The sequence below is a fragment of the Neophocaena asiaeorientalis genome, unplaced genomic scaffold (assembly GCF_003031525.2).
Source record: "Neophocaena asiaeorientalis asiaeorientalis breed wild unplaced genomic scaffold, Neophocaena_asiaeorientalis_V1.1 scaffold357, whole genome shotgun sequence".
NCBI lineage: Eukaryota > Metazoa > Chordata > Mammalia > Artiodactyla > Phocoenidae > Neophocaena > Neophocaena asiaeorientalis.
The window spans coordinates 3,432,158-3,450,170 of NW_020173270.1; the positions used below are offsets into that span (position 1 = coordinate 3,432,158).

Here is an 18,013-nt window from a genome sequence, read left to right on the forward strand (position 1 = left end):
CATGTGTGCAACCCCCCTTTTTTACTATGAAGATAACTTGTTTTTCCCTGCTGGGACCCTGGACCTAGTCAACCTTCAGTTTAATAGAAACGTTATCTGAAGTAAGAAAAGGCCAACAGTGTCTTAGGAGTGTTTTGAGCCATTTTTTCTCACGTTAGCCTGTGCGGGGTGGGTGTGGACATGTGTATGCGTGTTTATGTATCTGTGTCCCCTATATGTTTCTGTGTGTGCATGTGTGTGTGTTCGCAGGGTGGGGGGGTGTTGGTACATGTGTATGGGTGTGCATGTGTGTGCGTTGTGGGTGCGTGTGTATGTGTGTGTTTGTGTGTACGTGGGTGAGTGTACGACATTTCTCCGGCCCACTCTCCGGGGACAGATAAGAGGCCGATGTGCTGAACTTTGGGGTGCCCCCCACCCTGCCCAACCAGGGGAGAATTTCCATTTCCTGGAACCCAAGTCTTAACGGCGTTATTAAGTGATTACTAATAAGGTATGGAATCGGGGTGGGTGCCTGCCAGGGGCACATGTGCTGGGTGAAAGTGTCAGGGCAGCCTGGGTGGCGTTTTTCTTTAGAATTTTATTTATTTTTTTTATACAGCATGTTCTTATTAGTTATCCATTTTAGACTTATTAGTGTATATATGTCAATCCCAATCTCCCAATTCATCCCACCACCACCACCACTCCCCCCCACTTTCCCCCCTTGGTGTCCATACGTTTGTTCTCTACATCTGTGGTTTTTAAATTCACATTTTCCCCTGAATCTGTGACATTGTCAGTGGCAACTAAAATCAGACCACATCCCAGACAAGGTAACCATACCTCAGTTTGGACAATTTTTACATTAATAGTCAAATCGTGTTGCTTTAAGAGGAAAGTAAGAGGGTGTTGCCGCCGTTACAGTGCGGGGGAGGAAAGGTGGCTGTCCTTGGAGTTCAGAGAGGCCTGTCCCACTCGACCCCGAACCCTGGGACCATGGGACTGGCCGCGAACCTGGCCGCCTCCCACCCCCTGCATTGAGCTTAGAGCCCTCTGAGGGATAGTTCCAGGGCTTGGGTCTGATCTTCTCTCTGCTGGAGAAAGAGAGAAAGCTTGGCTTCCAACAAGAAAACAGGAACAGAAGCCCAGTTCTTACCAAAGAAAAAGGAATTTGAATTCTGAAGATACTTCATTCCAGAGGGACTCGGAGCCAGCTCTGATCCTTCAAAGTCCATGGCTGGAAAAGGAAAAAAACCCACAAAACTGAAAATTAACTGAGGAATGCCAGGGCGTCCAAAAGGTTTAGGCCAAGAGGGAACAATGGGTCACCCTTGATGTGAGTTGAAATTATGACAATTGCAAAGAGTGGGTAGATTTTAAAGGGTCCAGTCGTTTTCCCCCCTCCTTCTGGCCGGATTGCAGCGATTTGGTGCCCAGGTCACCACAGTGCCCTCTTTGTCACTGTCCCCATTCTCAACTTGTCTGTGAGTCCATTGTACTCGAGCGCCGTTTGTCCAGCTCATTTCCCAGAGGCTGCATGTTCCCTGAGAACAGAGCTTCTCAAGCGGCGCGACCTACCCCACACCCCGGAGATGCTCAGCAGTGCATCAGAGACTCAGGCTTGGGAGGTGCTCTTGGCATCTGGTGGGTGGGGGCCAGGGATGCCATCAGCACCCATAGTGCCTGGGCCAGCCCCCCACAGGGAATGACCAGCCGATCGTCCACAGTGGGGACCCTGCATCAGTGCCTACTGGGGGTGGTGCGTGGGAGTGTCCAAGAGAGAAAGGATGTGTTTTCCACCATCGTGGAGGGTTAAAGGATCCACTTTTCGGCAAGGAGGAGACGGCCATTTAGTCCTCCAAGCGTACGGGTCTCCTCTGGGTGCCTGGCGCTCAGCAGGGGCCGCACGCCAGCAGGGACAGCAGAGAATCTAAACTCCATGTGGCTTGCTCCCTAGAACTGGCCTCAGACTGAAGGGGACCTAAAAGAAAAAAAGGGACCTGATTTTTCTGGTCCCATTAATAACTGTGGGAATGTCAACACAAGCATCAGACCAGACCCCGGTGTTTGAAACAATTCATGCTCTCGAGAACATTCTGGACTTGTTCCTTCTTGTCCATAGGGAAGGAATAAATTGCTTTCTTGGGGGCCAATGAAACCAGGTGCCATCCAGATGCCACCAAGTACCAGCAGAACATGAACTGATGTCCCGAGGAGGCCGTGTGTCTCTCCACAAAGTAAAAGTAAAAGGCCTGCGTCTCCCCAGAGCGGAAGTTAACTGGCCAATCAGAACGAAGGGAACTAGAAACCCGCCGGGCTGGCTCTCCCCTAATTACCCAGAGATGACATGCTGCTTCCTAAATATGGACCAGACCTATGCAAGGCAGGTGATCCCTCCCCTTGGCACGGAACGGGGAATGGAAAGGAGATTGCTTCAGGTCATGGTGAGTCAGCGCTGGACCAGGAATCAGGCCCAGAAATCGCCCTCAGCTTTTTCTGCATTTCCTTTCCCGTCATTGCTGGTTACTAGGTAACTAGAGTATTCTCCCGTAAACAGAAGCCTCTTCCCTTTGTGCCCAGACAGCTTCATTCATGGAGGCCCTGATCCAGGGCTGCAGACCGCGGGTCTCTGCTTGGCCCCCTCACATACACTCAGGAACCCTCGCCCCTGTTCCTGCTGGTGGGTGTTTCTGGGCAGCGTCTCCAGAAGGTCAGCTGTGCCTTCTAAATGCCAGGCTGGCCCAGGAGGGGAACTGGCACCGTGGCCCTGCGCTTTTCCACTTTATTTCTCAAGTTTGCCCTTATCGTGGACCAGATGGCAAAGGAAATGTGCTCGGCTTATAAACAACACGCTGGGCGTGTCTCTGAGCACAAAGAGCTTTTGGCCAACCTGGCCAGGCTGGGCCGTGGGTCGTGTTCCAGGGAGCGGCGGCAGATAGAGTCAGAGAACGAAGGCTCGGTCCCGGCCTGGGGAAGAAAAAACAGGAGAGAAGACAAGTGACTGTGATAGAACAAGCGGGGAAGACAGCAACGGAATGATTCCTATCACAAGGTTCCTATCACAAGTTCAAGCTCAGAGCAGAAGTGCAGCCGCCCAAGGTGATTGGGATCACCGAGGAGCCTGACCCAGCTGAACAGGGAAAAGGAAAAGCAGAGGACTTCACGTTGCGTGTGGCTGCCGGTTGCCCTTGTCCTCACGGGTGGGCCACCTCCGCGCTGCGCTGCCCCAGGAGTCACCCTGATCCCGCCTCACACCTTCCAGAAGGACTCCCGAAACCACTGGTCTCCTCTTCAAGGGCTGCTAGCCCAGCAAACCAGCACATGTGGAGAAAGGCAGAAGCTTGCGCTTATTCTTTGTGGCTGAAAGCTAATAGCCGGATGGGTTTTTTTGTTTAACTTTCTATTTTGGAAATTTCAAACATCAACAAAACCCACCCACAGGATAATGAACCCTGTGTAATCACCACCGGCCTCTTACAGTTATCAGCATCCTGCATCTTGCACCACCTATACCAAAAACCACTCCCCGTCCTCTGCTCGTTACTTAAGGGTTTTTTAGGTTAAGATTTACAGACCAGGAATTCCCTGGCAGTCCAGTGGGTAGGACTCAGTGCTTCCACTGCCAGGGGCCGGGTTCGATCCCTGGTCGGGGAACTAAGATCCCGAAAGCTGCATGGTGCGACCAAAAAAAAAAAAAAAAAGATTTACAGATAATAAATGTGAAAATCTTAGCTGTCCAGTTTTGACAGATGGATATTCCATGTAATGCACACCCTATCACATAGAGAACGTGACCATCCACCTCTCTCAAAGTTTGCCCCCATCCCTTCCTAAGTCAATCCCTGCACCCACACTCTTTCTGATTTTTTTAAACCTTGGATTAATTAGCTTTGCCCATCCTGTATTATGCGTATACTCTTTCAGATCCATCTTCTTTCACTCAGCGTAATGAATTTGAGATTCACCTGTGTGTTACGTTTCTCAGTAGTTCATAATTTTCTGTCAATGAATAGTTGTTCCCCATCAGCTTTTTGGCTGTGTGTGTGGGTGTGTTTAATGGTTGGGGGATTACACTATGCGTCATTAACTTAACACAGTCTGCAGTTTCTCACCCATTCTTCTGCTAATGCATATTGGGGTTATTTCTCCTTTTTGTCTAGAAAACTGCTACGAACATGCTTATACAGGTTTTTTGAAGACATATGTTTCCATTTCTCTTGGATAAACATCCAGGAGAGGAATTCTGGGTTAAAGGGTAGGCTTAACTTTCTAGAGAACTGCCAAACCTTTTTTCCACTGTGGTGTATCATTTTACATCCCCACAAGTGTGTGAGAGTTACAATTTCTCCATGTGCTCACAACATTGGTTGTTGTCCGATATTTTTATTTTAGCCATTCTAGTGAGTGGCATCTTATTGCAGTTTTAGTTTGCATTTCCCTGGTGTCTATTGAGGTTGAGTACTATTTCATATCCTTTTGGGGCATCTGTATACCTTTATGAAGTGCCTATCCAAGTTTTTTGCCCATTAGGTTGTCTTCTTATTATTGAGTTGTAGGAGATTTTTATATACTGTGGCTAAAAGCCCTTTTTATATACTGTGGATAAAAGCCCTTGTATTCCAGATACAAGTTATGCAAATATTTTCTCCCAGACTGTGGCTTACCAATTTGGGTTCTTAGTGAAATCCTTTAATGAGCAGAAGTTTTAAATTTTGATGAAATCTAATGTATCAAGTTTTTTCTTTTATGTTCATTACTTTCTGCACCCTAAGTAACCTTTGCTTACACCCCTGTTTTCTCGTAGTAGTTTTATAGTTTTAGCTTTTATGTGTAAGTCTGTGATCTAACTCAAAATCACTTTTGTGTATGGCATGAGGTAGAGATAGAGGTTCATTTGTTTTTTTCTTCCCATGTGGATATATCATTTGTTTAAGAGACTACCTTTCCTTGTTGAATTGCCTTGACACCTTTGTCAAAAATAACTGAGGAGGAAAAGAGCTGGGGCTTCATTAGAAAAAAAACAATTGACAACATAAGTATGGGTTATAGTGGTTATAGATTGCTGGATTTGATTTATTAGTTTTTGTTATGATTTTTGCCTATGTGCTCATGAGAGATATTGGTCTAAATACTTTCCTTGTAATATCTTTATCAAGTTTTGGTATCAGGGTTTTTGCTGACCTCATGAAATGAGTTGTGAAGTATTCCTTTCTCTATTTGCTGATGGAATTTGTGTGATAATTCCTTCTTTAGTGTTTGATATCATTCACCAGTGACACTGTTTGTGCCTAGAGTTTTTTTTTTTATAGGAAGGTTTTCAATAATGTATTCAGTTTCCTTGTTAGGTGTATGACATGCATATTTCCTGTTTCATCTTGTGTCAGTTTTGGTGTGTAGTGTTTGTTTGATCTAAATTACTGAATTTATTGGCTAAAGTTGTTCATAGTAGTTCCTTATTATCATTTTGATTTGTTTGTAGAGGTGTATCTCATTTCATTCCTGACATTGGCAATTTGTGTGTTTTTCTTTTCTCTTTCGTTCTTGTATAGGGAGTTTTCAATCTTTTCTTTTTTTTCTACGATTTTTGTGTGTGTGTGTGGTACGCGGGCCTCTCACTGCTGTGGCCTCTCCCGTTGCAGAGCACAGGCCCTGGACGTGCAGGCTCAGCGGCCATGGCTCACGGGCCCAGCTGCTCCGCGGCATGTGGGATCCTCCCGGACCAGGGCACGAACCCACGTCCCCTGCATCGGCAGGCGGACTCCCAACCACTGCGCCACCAGGGAAGCCCCTCTATGATTTTTTTAAAGAGGAGTTTTAGGTTCACAGAAAAATTGAAAGGAAGGTACAGAAATTTCCTGTATATTCTCTGCCTTCACACATGCATAACCTGCCCTATTATCAACATCCCTCACCAGATGGTACATTTGTTATAGTTGATGAACCTACACTAACAAGTCATTATCACCCGAAGTCCATACTTTACACTAGGGTTCACTCTTGGTGTTGTACTTTCTATGGATTTGGACAAATGTACGGTATTGTACAGAGCATTTTCACTGCCCTAAGGATCCTCTGTGCTCCTATCCATTCCTCCTTCCACCAACTCCTGGCAACCACTGATCTTTTTGCTGTCTCCATGGTTTTTCCTTTTCCAGAATGTCACATAGTTGGAATCATACAGTTTGTATGCATTTACTTTCACTTAGTACAATTAACCCTTGAACATCACAGGTTTGAACTGCATGGGTCCACTTGTTTGTAGATTTTTTTCAATAAATGCATAGTACAGTACAGCACAATCTTTGGTTGGTTCAATTATGCAGAAATGTGGATACGGAGGGCCAACTGGGAAGTTATACTCAGATTTTTGACTGCACGTGGAGTGGCGGGTATCAGTGCCCTTAACCCCGAGTTGTTCGAGGGTCACTGTAATGTGTATTTATGTTTCCTTCATGTCTTTTCATAGCTTGATAGCTCATTTCTTTTTTGAAGAAATTTCAGTTTTGGGAGTTGCCTGGTGGCCCTGTGGTTAGAATTCCAGGCTTTCCCTACCATGGCCCGGGTTCAGTCCCTGGTCGGGGAAACAAGATCCTGCAAGCTCTGCAGCATGACCAAAAAAAAAAAAAGTAGAAAGTAAAAAGAAGGAAACAATAAAGGAGAAATTAATGAAATTTTTAAAAACCTCTCCAAACAACAGAGAAAATGAACCAAAGCAAAATTTCCTCAAAACTGAAATTTCTTTTCTTTTTTTCTTAGTTCCCCCACCAGGGATTGAACCTGGACCCTGGCAGTGAAAGCACCAAGTCCTAACCACTGGACCACCAGGGAATTCCCCCTTCTTTTTACATAATTTAAGTTTAATTTGCTTGTCTTTTTAAAGATTCCGAAGGTTGAAAACTTAATGATTAATTTTAAGCCTTTCTTTTAATATAAGTTTATAGAGCTAACCATTTCCCTCTAAGCGCTGCCTTAGATGCATCTCACAAACTTTGATATGTCATGTTTTCATTGTCATTTAGTTCAAAGTATTTTAAATTTCTCTTATGGTTTATTCTTTGACCTGTGGGTTATTTTAGAAGCATATTTTTTATTTTTAAAATATTTTGGCATTTTTCTGGATATCTTATTGATCTCTAATTGATTCCATTATGCTCAAAGTACATACATGCTCTGTATAATTTCATTCTTTTGAAATGTATTGAGACTTGCTTTATGTCCCAGAACATGACCCATCTTTGTGAATAGTTCATGTTCATTTGAGAAGAAAGTGCAGGTTTGGGTGCTTGTGTTCTATAAATGTTAATGAGCTCAATGTGATTGATAGTGTCACTCAGATATGCTATATCTGTATTGGAACTTCTGTTTAGTTTCTGTCAAAATAACTGAGAGAAGGGTGTTTAAAATGTCCAACTATGATGACTTATTTATTGATTTTTCCCTTAGTTCTGTTTTGAAGTTGTATTACTAGGTGCACACACATCTGTAATGATTATGTCGTCCTGATAAATTGATAATTTTATTATGATGAAATGTTCATCATTATCTCTAGCAATGTTCTTTGCCTTGAAGTCAATTTTGTCTGATCATTATAGCCAGTCTAGCCTTCTTAACATTAGCATTTGCATGGCTTACCTTTTTCCATCCCATTATTTTCCACCTATGTATGCCTTTATATTTAAAGAGGGTTTCTTTAGACAGCATATAATGCAATCTTGTCTTTTATCCAGGCTGACCATGTCTGCCTTTTCATTCAAGTGTTCACTCTATTTACATGTAATGTAATTATTAATATGTCTGGATAGAGGAAACCCGTTTTGCTATTTGTTTCATCTGCTTTTTGTTCTTCATTTCCTGCCTTCTTTGGGGATAATCAATTATGTTTAGTATTTCATTTTATTCCTCTGTTAATTTTTTAGCTATGTCTTTTTGTATTTTTTAGAGGTTACTTTAGGGTTTACAATATGCATCTTTATCACAAACTAGGTAGAGTTTTTACTACATCATGTAAAATACAAGAACCTTGCATGTGTGATTCCATTTACCCTCCCATTCCTTTGTGCTATTATTGTTATATAGATTATATCTACATATATTATAAATCCCACAAGAGAATGTTATAAATTTTAAAAAATAGATATACACATTTTAAAGAAATTAAGAGAAGGAAAGAAAACAATACAGTCTTTTACAATTACCCACATATTTATCATTTCAAGTGATCTTTATTCCTTCATATACATCCCAGTTTACCATCTGGTGTTATTTCCCTCCATCCTGAAGAACTTCCTTTTGCATTTCTTATAGTATAGGCAGCAAAATTTCTCAGGTTTTGTTTAGCATAAAGTGTCTTTGTTTTCACCTTCCTTTTTTTTTTTGCAGTAGGTGGGCCTCTCACTGTTGTGGCCTCTCCCGTTGCGGAGCACAGGCTCCGGGCGTGCAGGCTCAGCCGCCATGGCTCACGGGCCCAGCCTCTCCATGGCATGTGGGATCTTCCCGGACTGGGGCACGAACCTGTGTCCCCTGCATCGGCAGGCGGACTCTCAACCCCTGCACCACCAGGGAAGCCCTCACCTTTCTTTTAAGAATAGCATTGCTGGATATAGAATTCTGGGTTGACAAGGTTTTTTTCCCCAACACATTAAAGATGTCATTTCATTGTTTTCTGGTTGCCATTGTTACTGATGAGAAGTTGGTTATCATCCATGCTATTGTTCCCTTGAAATATAGTATGTAGTTTTCTCTTACTGCTTTAAAGATTATCTTTTTATTTTTTTATTTTAGCAGTTTAACCATGACACACCTAAATTGGTTTTCTTTGTATTTATCTTTCTTGGGATTTGTTGAACTTCAGGGACCTGTAAGTTGATGTCTTGCACCAAATTTAAGAGGTGTTTGGCCATTCTTCAAATCTATCTTTTTTTTCCTTTCCCATTCTCTCCTTTTCTTCTGGGATTTAAGTTACATGTATATTAGATTGCATGTTCTGTTTTTTGTGGGTTTTTTTCTTTAACTTTTTTTCTCTCAGTTCTTCAGATTGATTGATCTATCTTCAAGTTCAATGACTCTTCCTTCTGTCATCTCTAATCAGCTGTGAAGCATATCCAGTGAAATTTCCATTTTAGTTATTTTGCTTTACAGCTCCAGAATTTCTACTTGGTTCTTTTTTTAAATTTTCTCTTCTTCTGTTGAGATTCCCATACGTTCGTTCATTGTGCATATAACTTCCTTTAAATTCTTGAGCTTATTTTCAGTAGCTGCTTTATCTGCATCACCTGGATTGTCTTGGTTTGGTTGTAATTGACTCCTTTTGTTTGTTTGTTTTCCTTGGGTATGAATCACCATTTCCTATTTCTCCTCATAGCTCGTGGTCTTTCTTGGGTCCTGGACATCATGAATGATATGTTGGAGAGTCTCTGGATTCTGCTGTGTTTCCCCTGATGGCATTTAACTCGGCTGGACTCAAACTCTGCCCCTCCTGCAGAGTAGCAGCTGAAATCTCCACATAGTTTTTTCATCTTTGAACTGCCAGTTTTTCTCCAAGACCCCCATGACTCCCCCACATGTGTGGCTTCTAGCCAGTTGGCTAAAGATTTGGGTGGACCTTATAGTCGAATTTGGGGGTTCACCTGCTGTGTGGCTCTATTTCTTCCCCCCCCTACAACATTGTGAACTCTCTCCTCTGACACTTCAAGGTGACCAGGCTGATGCTTTCTGCCACCCAAGCATTTGTGGACTGGGGTGTGCTACCAAGCAATAAGCCAGAGTCACCAACCAGTCTGACAGTGGTCTTTCAAGGGTGGACTCCCTGGCAGTGTCTGCCTGCTTTGGTCACCCCCCGGTGTCTTTAAATAGTTGCTTTAAAAAAAAAAAATACTTTGCCCAGATTTTGTAATTGTTATCTGCAGGAGGGTTAGTCCAACCAATCTGCTCCACCATTACTGAAAGTCAGTGCTCTTTTGTATGCCTTTTTTTTTTTTTCTTTTTTTTGCGCTACGCGGGCCTCTCACTGTTGTGGCCTCTTCCGTTGCGGAGCACAGGCTCCAGACGCGCAGGCTCAGCGGCCATGGCTCACGGGCCTAGCCGCTCCGCGGCATGTGGGATCTTCCCGGACCTGGGTACGAACCCGTGTCCCCTGCATCGGCAGGTGGACTGTCAACCATTGCGCCACCAGGGAAGCCCTGTATGCCTTTTAAAAAACATTTTTTGGGACTTCCCTGGTGGTCCAGTGGTTAAGACTTCCCCTTCCGACGCAGGGGGTATGGGTTTGATCCCTGGTCGGGGCTAAGATCCCACATGCCCCGCGGCCAAAAAACCGAAACATAAAACAGAAGCAACATTGTAACAAATCCAATAAAGACTTTAAAAATGGTCCACATCCAAAGAATCTTTTAAAAATACATATAAAAGCCTTTTTTTTTTTTTCTGAGGTACGCGGGCCTCTCACTGTTATGGTCTCTCCCAATGCGGAGCACAGGCTCCGGACGCGCAGGCTCAGCGGCCATGGCTTACGGGCCCAGGCGCTCCGCGGCATGTGGGATCCTCCCGGACCGGGGCACGAACCCGTGTCCCCTGCATCGGCAGGCGGACTCTCAACCCCTGCGCCACCCAGGGAAGCCCTAAAAGCCTTTTTTTAAAAAAAAAAAAAAAACCTAAACTTTGATGTGCTCAGAACCCTTGATTAATGGACCCAAATAAAACATTTTTTCAGGAAACTGGATCAGCTTTTGTGCAACCTACAGCCTTGATTATCTTAGGAAGGATTCCACATTCTCCATAGATGGGCCTGTTGTGTGTTCATATATTACAGCAGCCAGGCTGTCCCACAGAGCGTCTGTCAGTCTGTCTGTCTGATCCTAGCGTCAAGGAATGAATCGGGGAGCAGAACAGTCGGTCTCAAAAGGTCATTACCTTTTCCAGAAGGGTCTTAGTTACCCCTGAAATAACCAGGTAGATCGTACATTTTCTGAAACCTTTATGAACCTATTTGTATTTCCTAGCTGTACTGCCTCTTGAAATAATAATTCTGTGTATTATTATCTGTTTTATAAAGTGCTTTCATAGACTCTCACTATCTGAAATGCTGTGTGTAAATTTTTATAATTCAGTGTCAGGTGTAATGCTAAGGCGTTACTAAAGTGTTCATTCATTTGATAAATATGTGTCAGCTGCCTGAGTTGGGCCTGGCACAGAAGCAGGACACCAAACCTTGCAGGATGCACCATAGGGACCCCTGTGTGAGTTTCCTGGGGCTGCCATTCAAAGTACCACAGACTGGGTGGCTTGAGACAACAAAAAATTATCCTCTTACAGTTCTGGAGACTAGAAAGTGTCAAGAGGGCCGTGATCCCTCTAGGGGTGGATCTTCCAGCTCTGGTGGCCCTGGCAAGCCTCGGCATTCCTTGGCTTGTAGCTGCGTCACTCCAGTCTCTGCCTCCATTGTCACGTGGCCTTCTTCCTTGTGTGTCTTTTCTGTCTGTTACAAGAACACTGTCACTGGATTTAGGGCCCACCCTCATCCAGTATGATCTCACCTTAAGCCTTTGCTTGAGTACATCTGCAAAGACATTATTTCCAAATAAGGTCACATTCTGAGATTCCACGTTGACATGAATTTGGGGGTCGGGGGGACACTATTCAACCCACCACAGGTCCCCAAAGTCATCTGTGCCCAAACTCCCATCCTAAGTTTTAAGGGCTACACCTGGCTTCTGGGGTTCCGGGATTCAATCAGTTTTCTTTTTGACTTGGCAAGCTTCGGGAAGACCACTGCTGGCATTTCAGACCAGTGTCTGATACTTGCGTTTGTCTTTAAATGTCAACAGCTCCACCCTCCACACAGTTTGAGTCGCCCTCCGAGGCTCCTCCAGTCCTGTCACTTTGGTGAGACGTGGCCACGAGAACTAGGCACTGGATCAAGGGCCTGTGGCCTCAGGCTTTGATTCCAGACAGCGTAGTTTTTCTCCCAACCTTCCAAAACCATGTCACTTTATTAAACCCAAATTATATGGACCGGGGACTTCCCTGGTGGTCCAGTGGTTAGGACCCCACACTTCCACTGCTTGGGGACCCAGGTTTGATCCCTGATCAGGGACCTAAGATCCTGCGTGCCGCGTGGTGCAGAAAAAAAAAAAAATTATATGGACCAGTGACCAGCAGCCATGGCCTATGGGCCAAACCTGGCCTGTCGCCTGTTTCTATAAATAAAGTTTTATTAGAACACAGCCAGGATCATTCGTTCACATGTCAGCCATTTTTGCTCCTGTGCTATGATCGCAAAGTCTAGTAGTTGTAACAGAGACCAGGTGGGCCCGAAAGTATCTGGTCCTTTACAGAAAAAGGTTGCTGACTCTGGTCTAAACGATACACACTAAGAAGTGTGATAGACAGTGCATGCTGGTCAGCAGTGTGTTAGCCTCACTTGCATTCTGGAAGGTGTGTTCTGACCACGCTAAGCACAGCATGGGCCCACTGTCTATCCCAACACTCACAGGTTCTCCCTGTTTCCATAAGACTTCAACTGTGGAACAAGGGACTGGTCTCAGCAAAGTCAGCCTGCTCACTTTCTCACCAGTAGATTCGTTTCATGGAGAGTTCTAATCCATTTCCTCCTAGTGCCGCTGAAGTTACCCACTTCCTGGCTTCAGATGGGAACAGAGTGGTGCAGAGTGGGCAAAGGACTGGTTTAAAACGTTCAGAGAAAACCATAAACAAGAGACCTCGATTAAGCAGGTTCCAGCAGGATAATTCCAAAGGTCAGTTCCATCAGGAAGGCAGAGAATGTTGGAGACCCAGGAAACGTTTGCACGATTAGAAATTCGCACTCTCCTCCTCTTTCTTTTCCTCCTCCTCTCCCTCTTCCTCCGAAAGAGTCGAAGAATGTAGGAGGCACCTGTCACCGCATGGCTCTGGGGACATCTGGTGGTGAGAACCAAGTCAAGGCCACGGGAAAGAGAAAAATGCCACAGGCACCGCCACGGTCCATCCAGTGGTTCTTGTGGCACCAAAGGCATTTGGGAGGGGGATGGGGGAGTCCTGGGAGAGTCAGTAAAGATGGGATTGAGGCAACACTCTCAGATCAAACACACACGCATCTTTCTGCTTCCCTTAGGCAAATTATTTTCATCTATTATCAGTTTATATTCTTTTAAAAAGGCTTTAAAAAAAATTCTCCACCCATTATTGGAGGTGGGGACTCTTGGGGCTGTAGAGAAACATATCAAAGCTCTGGCCGTAGGTCCTGGGCACCGTGGTATGTGCCATGCTGTCCAGGCTTCCCTGGGCATCAGGAGCTGGGAGACTTCACTCCTGGGGGGATGTGCTCAGAGCCGCAGCCAGGACGGGACAGGGATGGGGACAGGTGTGTGTGACCACAAAACCACCTCCTCTCTATGCAGTTTGCGGATTGAACTGCTTCTCCAAAGACTTAAGGTAGCCAGTGTTTATTAAAAAGTGAAGAGGGTTTGACTTTCAGCATTTTTCCTGGAGTGACTATCGTCTGCCACTGCGTGCTGAGATTAAATGAATCTTGGTGGAGAATTTTTAAATTATCTTCTTGAAAGATATCTACACCTGGCTGCAGAGAAACGTACTCGTCTGCTTTCTCACGGGTAAAGGAGCAGAAGGCACTTTTTCTTATTGCTGAAATGCCTGAGGATTTTTCTCCAGCCCCAAGGGATGTGCCATTTCTTTCTCTGCTATCACCTTTTTTCTCCCTAAACCAGTGATTCTTAACCAGCGTTGAATCCATCCCCCCCCCGCCCCCCCAGGGACACTGGGCAATGTCTGGCGACATCTGTGGTGGTCGCGACTGGGTGTGCTCCTGGCATCAAGTGGGTGGGGCCCGGGATGGTCCCGCAGAACGTGAATGACCTGCCCAGTGGCAGCAGTGCCGAGGGGGAGACCCTGCCCTAGGAGGATGCGCTTATAGTTTGGGGTGCAGTAGCTCCGCAGATGGCCAGCATCCCCCAGGAGCTTTTGGTTTTGTTGGTAAATGAGTAAAGAAGTCGTATGAGCCCGATCAGATCGGAAAGGGGGAGCTGCTGTCCCCTGCATTCAGGAATTCCTGCAGAGCTATTTTTTCGGGTTTATATTTGGACAAACATCTCCTGCCCCCTCCCTTCTCTCTTCTTATGGAACAGTTGTGCAACCTCTTCCCCGCTTCCCCTTCCTTACCTAGTCTGGCCAGGATCCCTGCATTTGGACTTGGAAGACTGCAGGTCATTACCGCTCACCTATCGTGTATGTTGCCTCTTTGGGCTTCGTGAAGACAGCCCTGCCCCACTCACTCTCTCTCCGCCTCTCTTTAGAACTGAGCATGCAGAATTCAGAGGGTGGATCGGATTCGCCGGCTTCCGTGGCTCTGTGTCCCTCGTCAGCAGCCCAGGCGCCTGTGGCCCAGCCTGTGCCAGCCTCGCCACAGGTAAGAGACCAGCCGCCTGCCGCTCAGGCCGCTCTGGGAGAACCAGCGCAGCCAGGGTGGGGATGCGTCCACCTTGGTTTTGAAAAACATTTGAATCAGCAGAGCGAGGAATCTCTATTTTTCTGAATTGCATGGTTGCAACGCACCCTCATTTTCCTTCCTCACTCCATGTTATTAGACTTTTTCACTGTTTGTGGTAAAATGGTCCCACCAAGGAATCGATGATCCAAACTCACAAAGAAAGCCCTTCCCCGACTTTGATTTAGTCCATTCTTATCTGCTAGTGGTAGTTTTCTTGTACATTGGAAATGACCCTTCTACACAGAAAGCCTTTCTCTCCATAAGGCAAAAGAGAAGTGAGAATTCTTAGGATTTGGTTCATTAATTGAATCTAGTATTAGAATCGGTATATTCTTTAAAATTTGCAGAGAGAGAATTTTCACATTAAGGCTCTCCCAACTTCTAGATTTCTATGGTGGACTGAAATACACCATTAAGTAGACATAAACATAAAATTAGTGACATGAATCTACCAGAAACTGAAGGTAACAGAACAGACCAGAATCATAGACATGTGCAGATGTCCACTGTGGCCACGTGATCATCTATGATTTACAAATCTAAAAGTTAGGAGCACGACAGAAAGAATTGATTATGGCAAACAAACAAACAAACAAAAAAACCCCAAAAAAACGTAATTCAGCAAAAGCCAAAAGGCAAACATCAAAGCCGTTTATTCAGTTTAGAATGTGTAGTTGGACATGTTTAGCATTTATTTCTTGAAAGTGTGGCGGCCCCGGCATGGGTGCCAAGAGGGCGTGATCACTTGCAGTGTGGTCTAATTGATTGTTTCCTTGCCCACTGAGCCTGATGCGTGAGCCCTCCACCCCATGGAGCCCTCCACCCTCTCACCAAACCCCCGTCTCAGGCGCCCCTGGGCCGGGGTGGCGGCTGCCTTCACTGTAGCGGCTGCAGGCTGACTGGTCCCAGGGTCCTGCCGTGGCCACCGTGTACATCCCAGGCTCCAGGGCTCCAGTCCCTGATGGAGATGGATCCAGCCCCGCACCCCTGCCTCGATGGCTGTGTCCCCGCCCCCGTCGGGCACCTCTCTCGCCTGCAGTCTGCACTGCACTCCCTGAACAGTGAGCACCCAGTTCATCCCCAGTAAGGGGCGTTCTTGCTCCCACTGTCCCCATGATGCGCTCTTCCTGCTTCCACTCTCAGCCCTGGCCATCCACCAGGACTTCCCACCACAGTGGGCATGTTCTGCCACCAGCCCCACCAGGCTCTGAGCACTGGCAATGTAGCCAGTGCCGCTGAGGAACTGAATTCTGCAGTTCGTTTAAATGGAAGTAAATTTCAGCGTCCACAGAGCTACACAGCTAGTAGCTTGCGTATTGGACAGCTCAGCTTTGGAGTGTGTGCGTGTATATCCTTAATATTCTTATTTATTTGAGGCGAAATTCACATGGCCCAAAATTCACCATTTTAAGGTGAACAATTCAGTGGCGTTTAAGACATTCACAGTGTTTTGCGACCTCCACCTCTCTCTAGTTCCAGAACATTTTCATCCCCCAAAGAGGAAACCCCGTCCCCATGAGCAGTCACCCTCCATCCCTCTCCCCCAGCCCCTGGCAACCACGAATGCACTCTCTGTCCCCGTGGATTTGCCTGTTCTGGACGCTTCGTGTAAATGGAATCACACACTGCATGGCCTTTTGTGTCTGGCTTCTCTCACTGAGCGTTACGTTCTCAAGGTCCATTCACATTGTAGCGAGTGTCATTGCTTCTCTCTTTTTTCTGGCTGAGTGATGTTCCCATGTGGGTTTATCCATCCACCCTGTTGATTTCTGTACCATCTGTGTTCTCTTTGCCTCTGGAGGGCCGAGTGTATTGAATTCTTATTAGAACAAGTGGTGTTTATAAAGCCAAGCCCCGCAGAATCACCACAACTGGTGATACTTAGGGTCCAAGTGGGACGATCATAGACTCACAGTTGATGACTTCCAAAGCTCAGCCTTTACAGAAACAAAGCGCTCTATTTCCTCCCTCACCTTGAGGGTACGTTTTGATCCTTCATGTTTTCCTAGCTTTGTCCAACCAGTCCTCCAGGCCAAGTGACAAAGCCACACTGGGAAGATGGCTCAGGGGCCCAGAGAGCAGTCTTGGAGTCCAGGAGGGGCCTGGACTGAGTCTGGGTTGTAGAACTTCTGATGCTGAGGCCGCAGGACATAGACCTGGCCTTGACCATTCTAGGCTTCCTTTTCCCTCGTGTGTAAAATGGGGACAGGTCCAGGGGATACTGAGAAACGATGGGGTGTGACCCAGCTCGTCCGGCGGAGGAGGTGGTGTGGACGACCAGCCTCGGCATCCAGCTCTCAGCCCATGTCACCTTGATGACTATCGACCCCAAGGAGGCAAAGCTGCTGGGTGTGTGTGTGTGTGCGTGTGTGTGCACGTGTGCTCGAGTCCCCACTGTGCCCGCCTAAGTTAGCCTGAGCTGCGTGTGTGTGCGCCCAGCTCTCCTTTCCTACCCGTCCCGCTCTGTTTCCATAAAGCGACAGTGGGCGCAGTTGAGCTGTGACCTGTGTTTGTTTCCAGGACTAACCTCTGACAAGCCTAAATGTCCTCTTTCCTTCCCTTTTAGAGGGTGTTGGTCCAGGCAGCAGGCTCGGCTCCCAAGGGGGCTCAGATGCAGCCCATCTCCCTCCCCAGAGTGCAGCAGGTGCCACAGCAGGTAACCACAGCACAGGTGACTCGGGACGAGGTTGGCACGTAGCACCTTGGAGCCCTGTCTGAACGATGATGCATGCTTTTCTGTTGTCGCTGTTCCTTTTCGTTTGATGCGTTCAGTTCCTTACCAGAAAGTTCTTTTGGAAGCTGTGTTAAAAAAAAAAAAAAAATCTTTTGCTGCAGATAGGTTGCATCAAGCGAAGAAAACTTATGATCTTTCATTCATTCAGATATTCAGCCTTTGGGGCACAGGCGAGCCCCTAGCTAGAGCATGGGGTGCAGCGGTAGACACACAGGCAGATAGAGGAGGTTTCTGGATTGGAGGAGCACCGAGCCCCCTGGGGAGGCAAAGTCATCTGCAGGCAAGTGCTGGACCCTCAGACGGGCACTTCTTGTGAAATTAAATGATTTGAGAAGAAAGCTTGAATGTGTGGGCTCACCAGCCAAATCGCAGCCCAGATCGTCAGCTCAGACAGGCGGTGTGATCTGAGCAGGGGTTTGGCAGACCTTTTCTGGAAAAGGCCTAGCCGTACGTTTTTCTTTTTTGGCTTTGCAGGCCAGATGGTCTCTGGCACAACCGTGCAACACTCGCGAAAGTCACAAAGGAATGGTGTGGCTGTGTGCCAATAAAGCTTTATTTATAAGAACGTGCGGGCCGGATTTGACCCAAGGGCCAGAATTTGCCGACTCCTGCTCTGTAAGATGCTGAATTAAAATTCGTTCAGGCTCCTGCCTGAAAGGAACCTGGAGCATATGGAGATGGCGAGACCCCAGAGGACACACCTCTCCCTTCGAGGGGCTCCTGCCCAGAGTAGTAGGGTGTTTAGAGATGTTTGCCTGGTGCTGTGTGATTTTCGGGGTCCTAGGGGAGAAGCGAAGGCG

At 46.3% G+C, this 18,013-nt stretch overlaps 1 protein-coding gene across 6 annotated transcripts in view; it reads left to right on the plus strand.

The window, feature by feature from the left end:
- The window catches only part of RFX2 (regulatory factor X2), a 98,854-nt gene that overhangs the window by 37,282 nt on the left and 43,559 nt on the right, over positions 1 to 18,013 (plus strand). For 3 of the 6 annotated variants that reach the window (XM_024745727.1, XM_024745728.1, XM_024745730.1), the window contains exons 2-3: positions 14,286 to 14,398; positions 17,046 to 17,150. In XM_024745727.1, the coding sequence (XP_024601495.1) occupies positions 14,294 to 14,398; positions 17,046 to 17,150 (210 nt within the window). In that variant the 5' untranslated portion in view covers positions 14,286 to 14,293. Of the gene's footprint in view, positions 1 to 14,279; positions 14,399 to 17,045; positions 17,151 to 18,013 lie in introns of those variants that run through there. The other 3 variants (XM_024745729.1, XM_024745731.1, XM_024745732.1) reach the window with 2 other exon arrangements.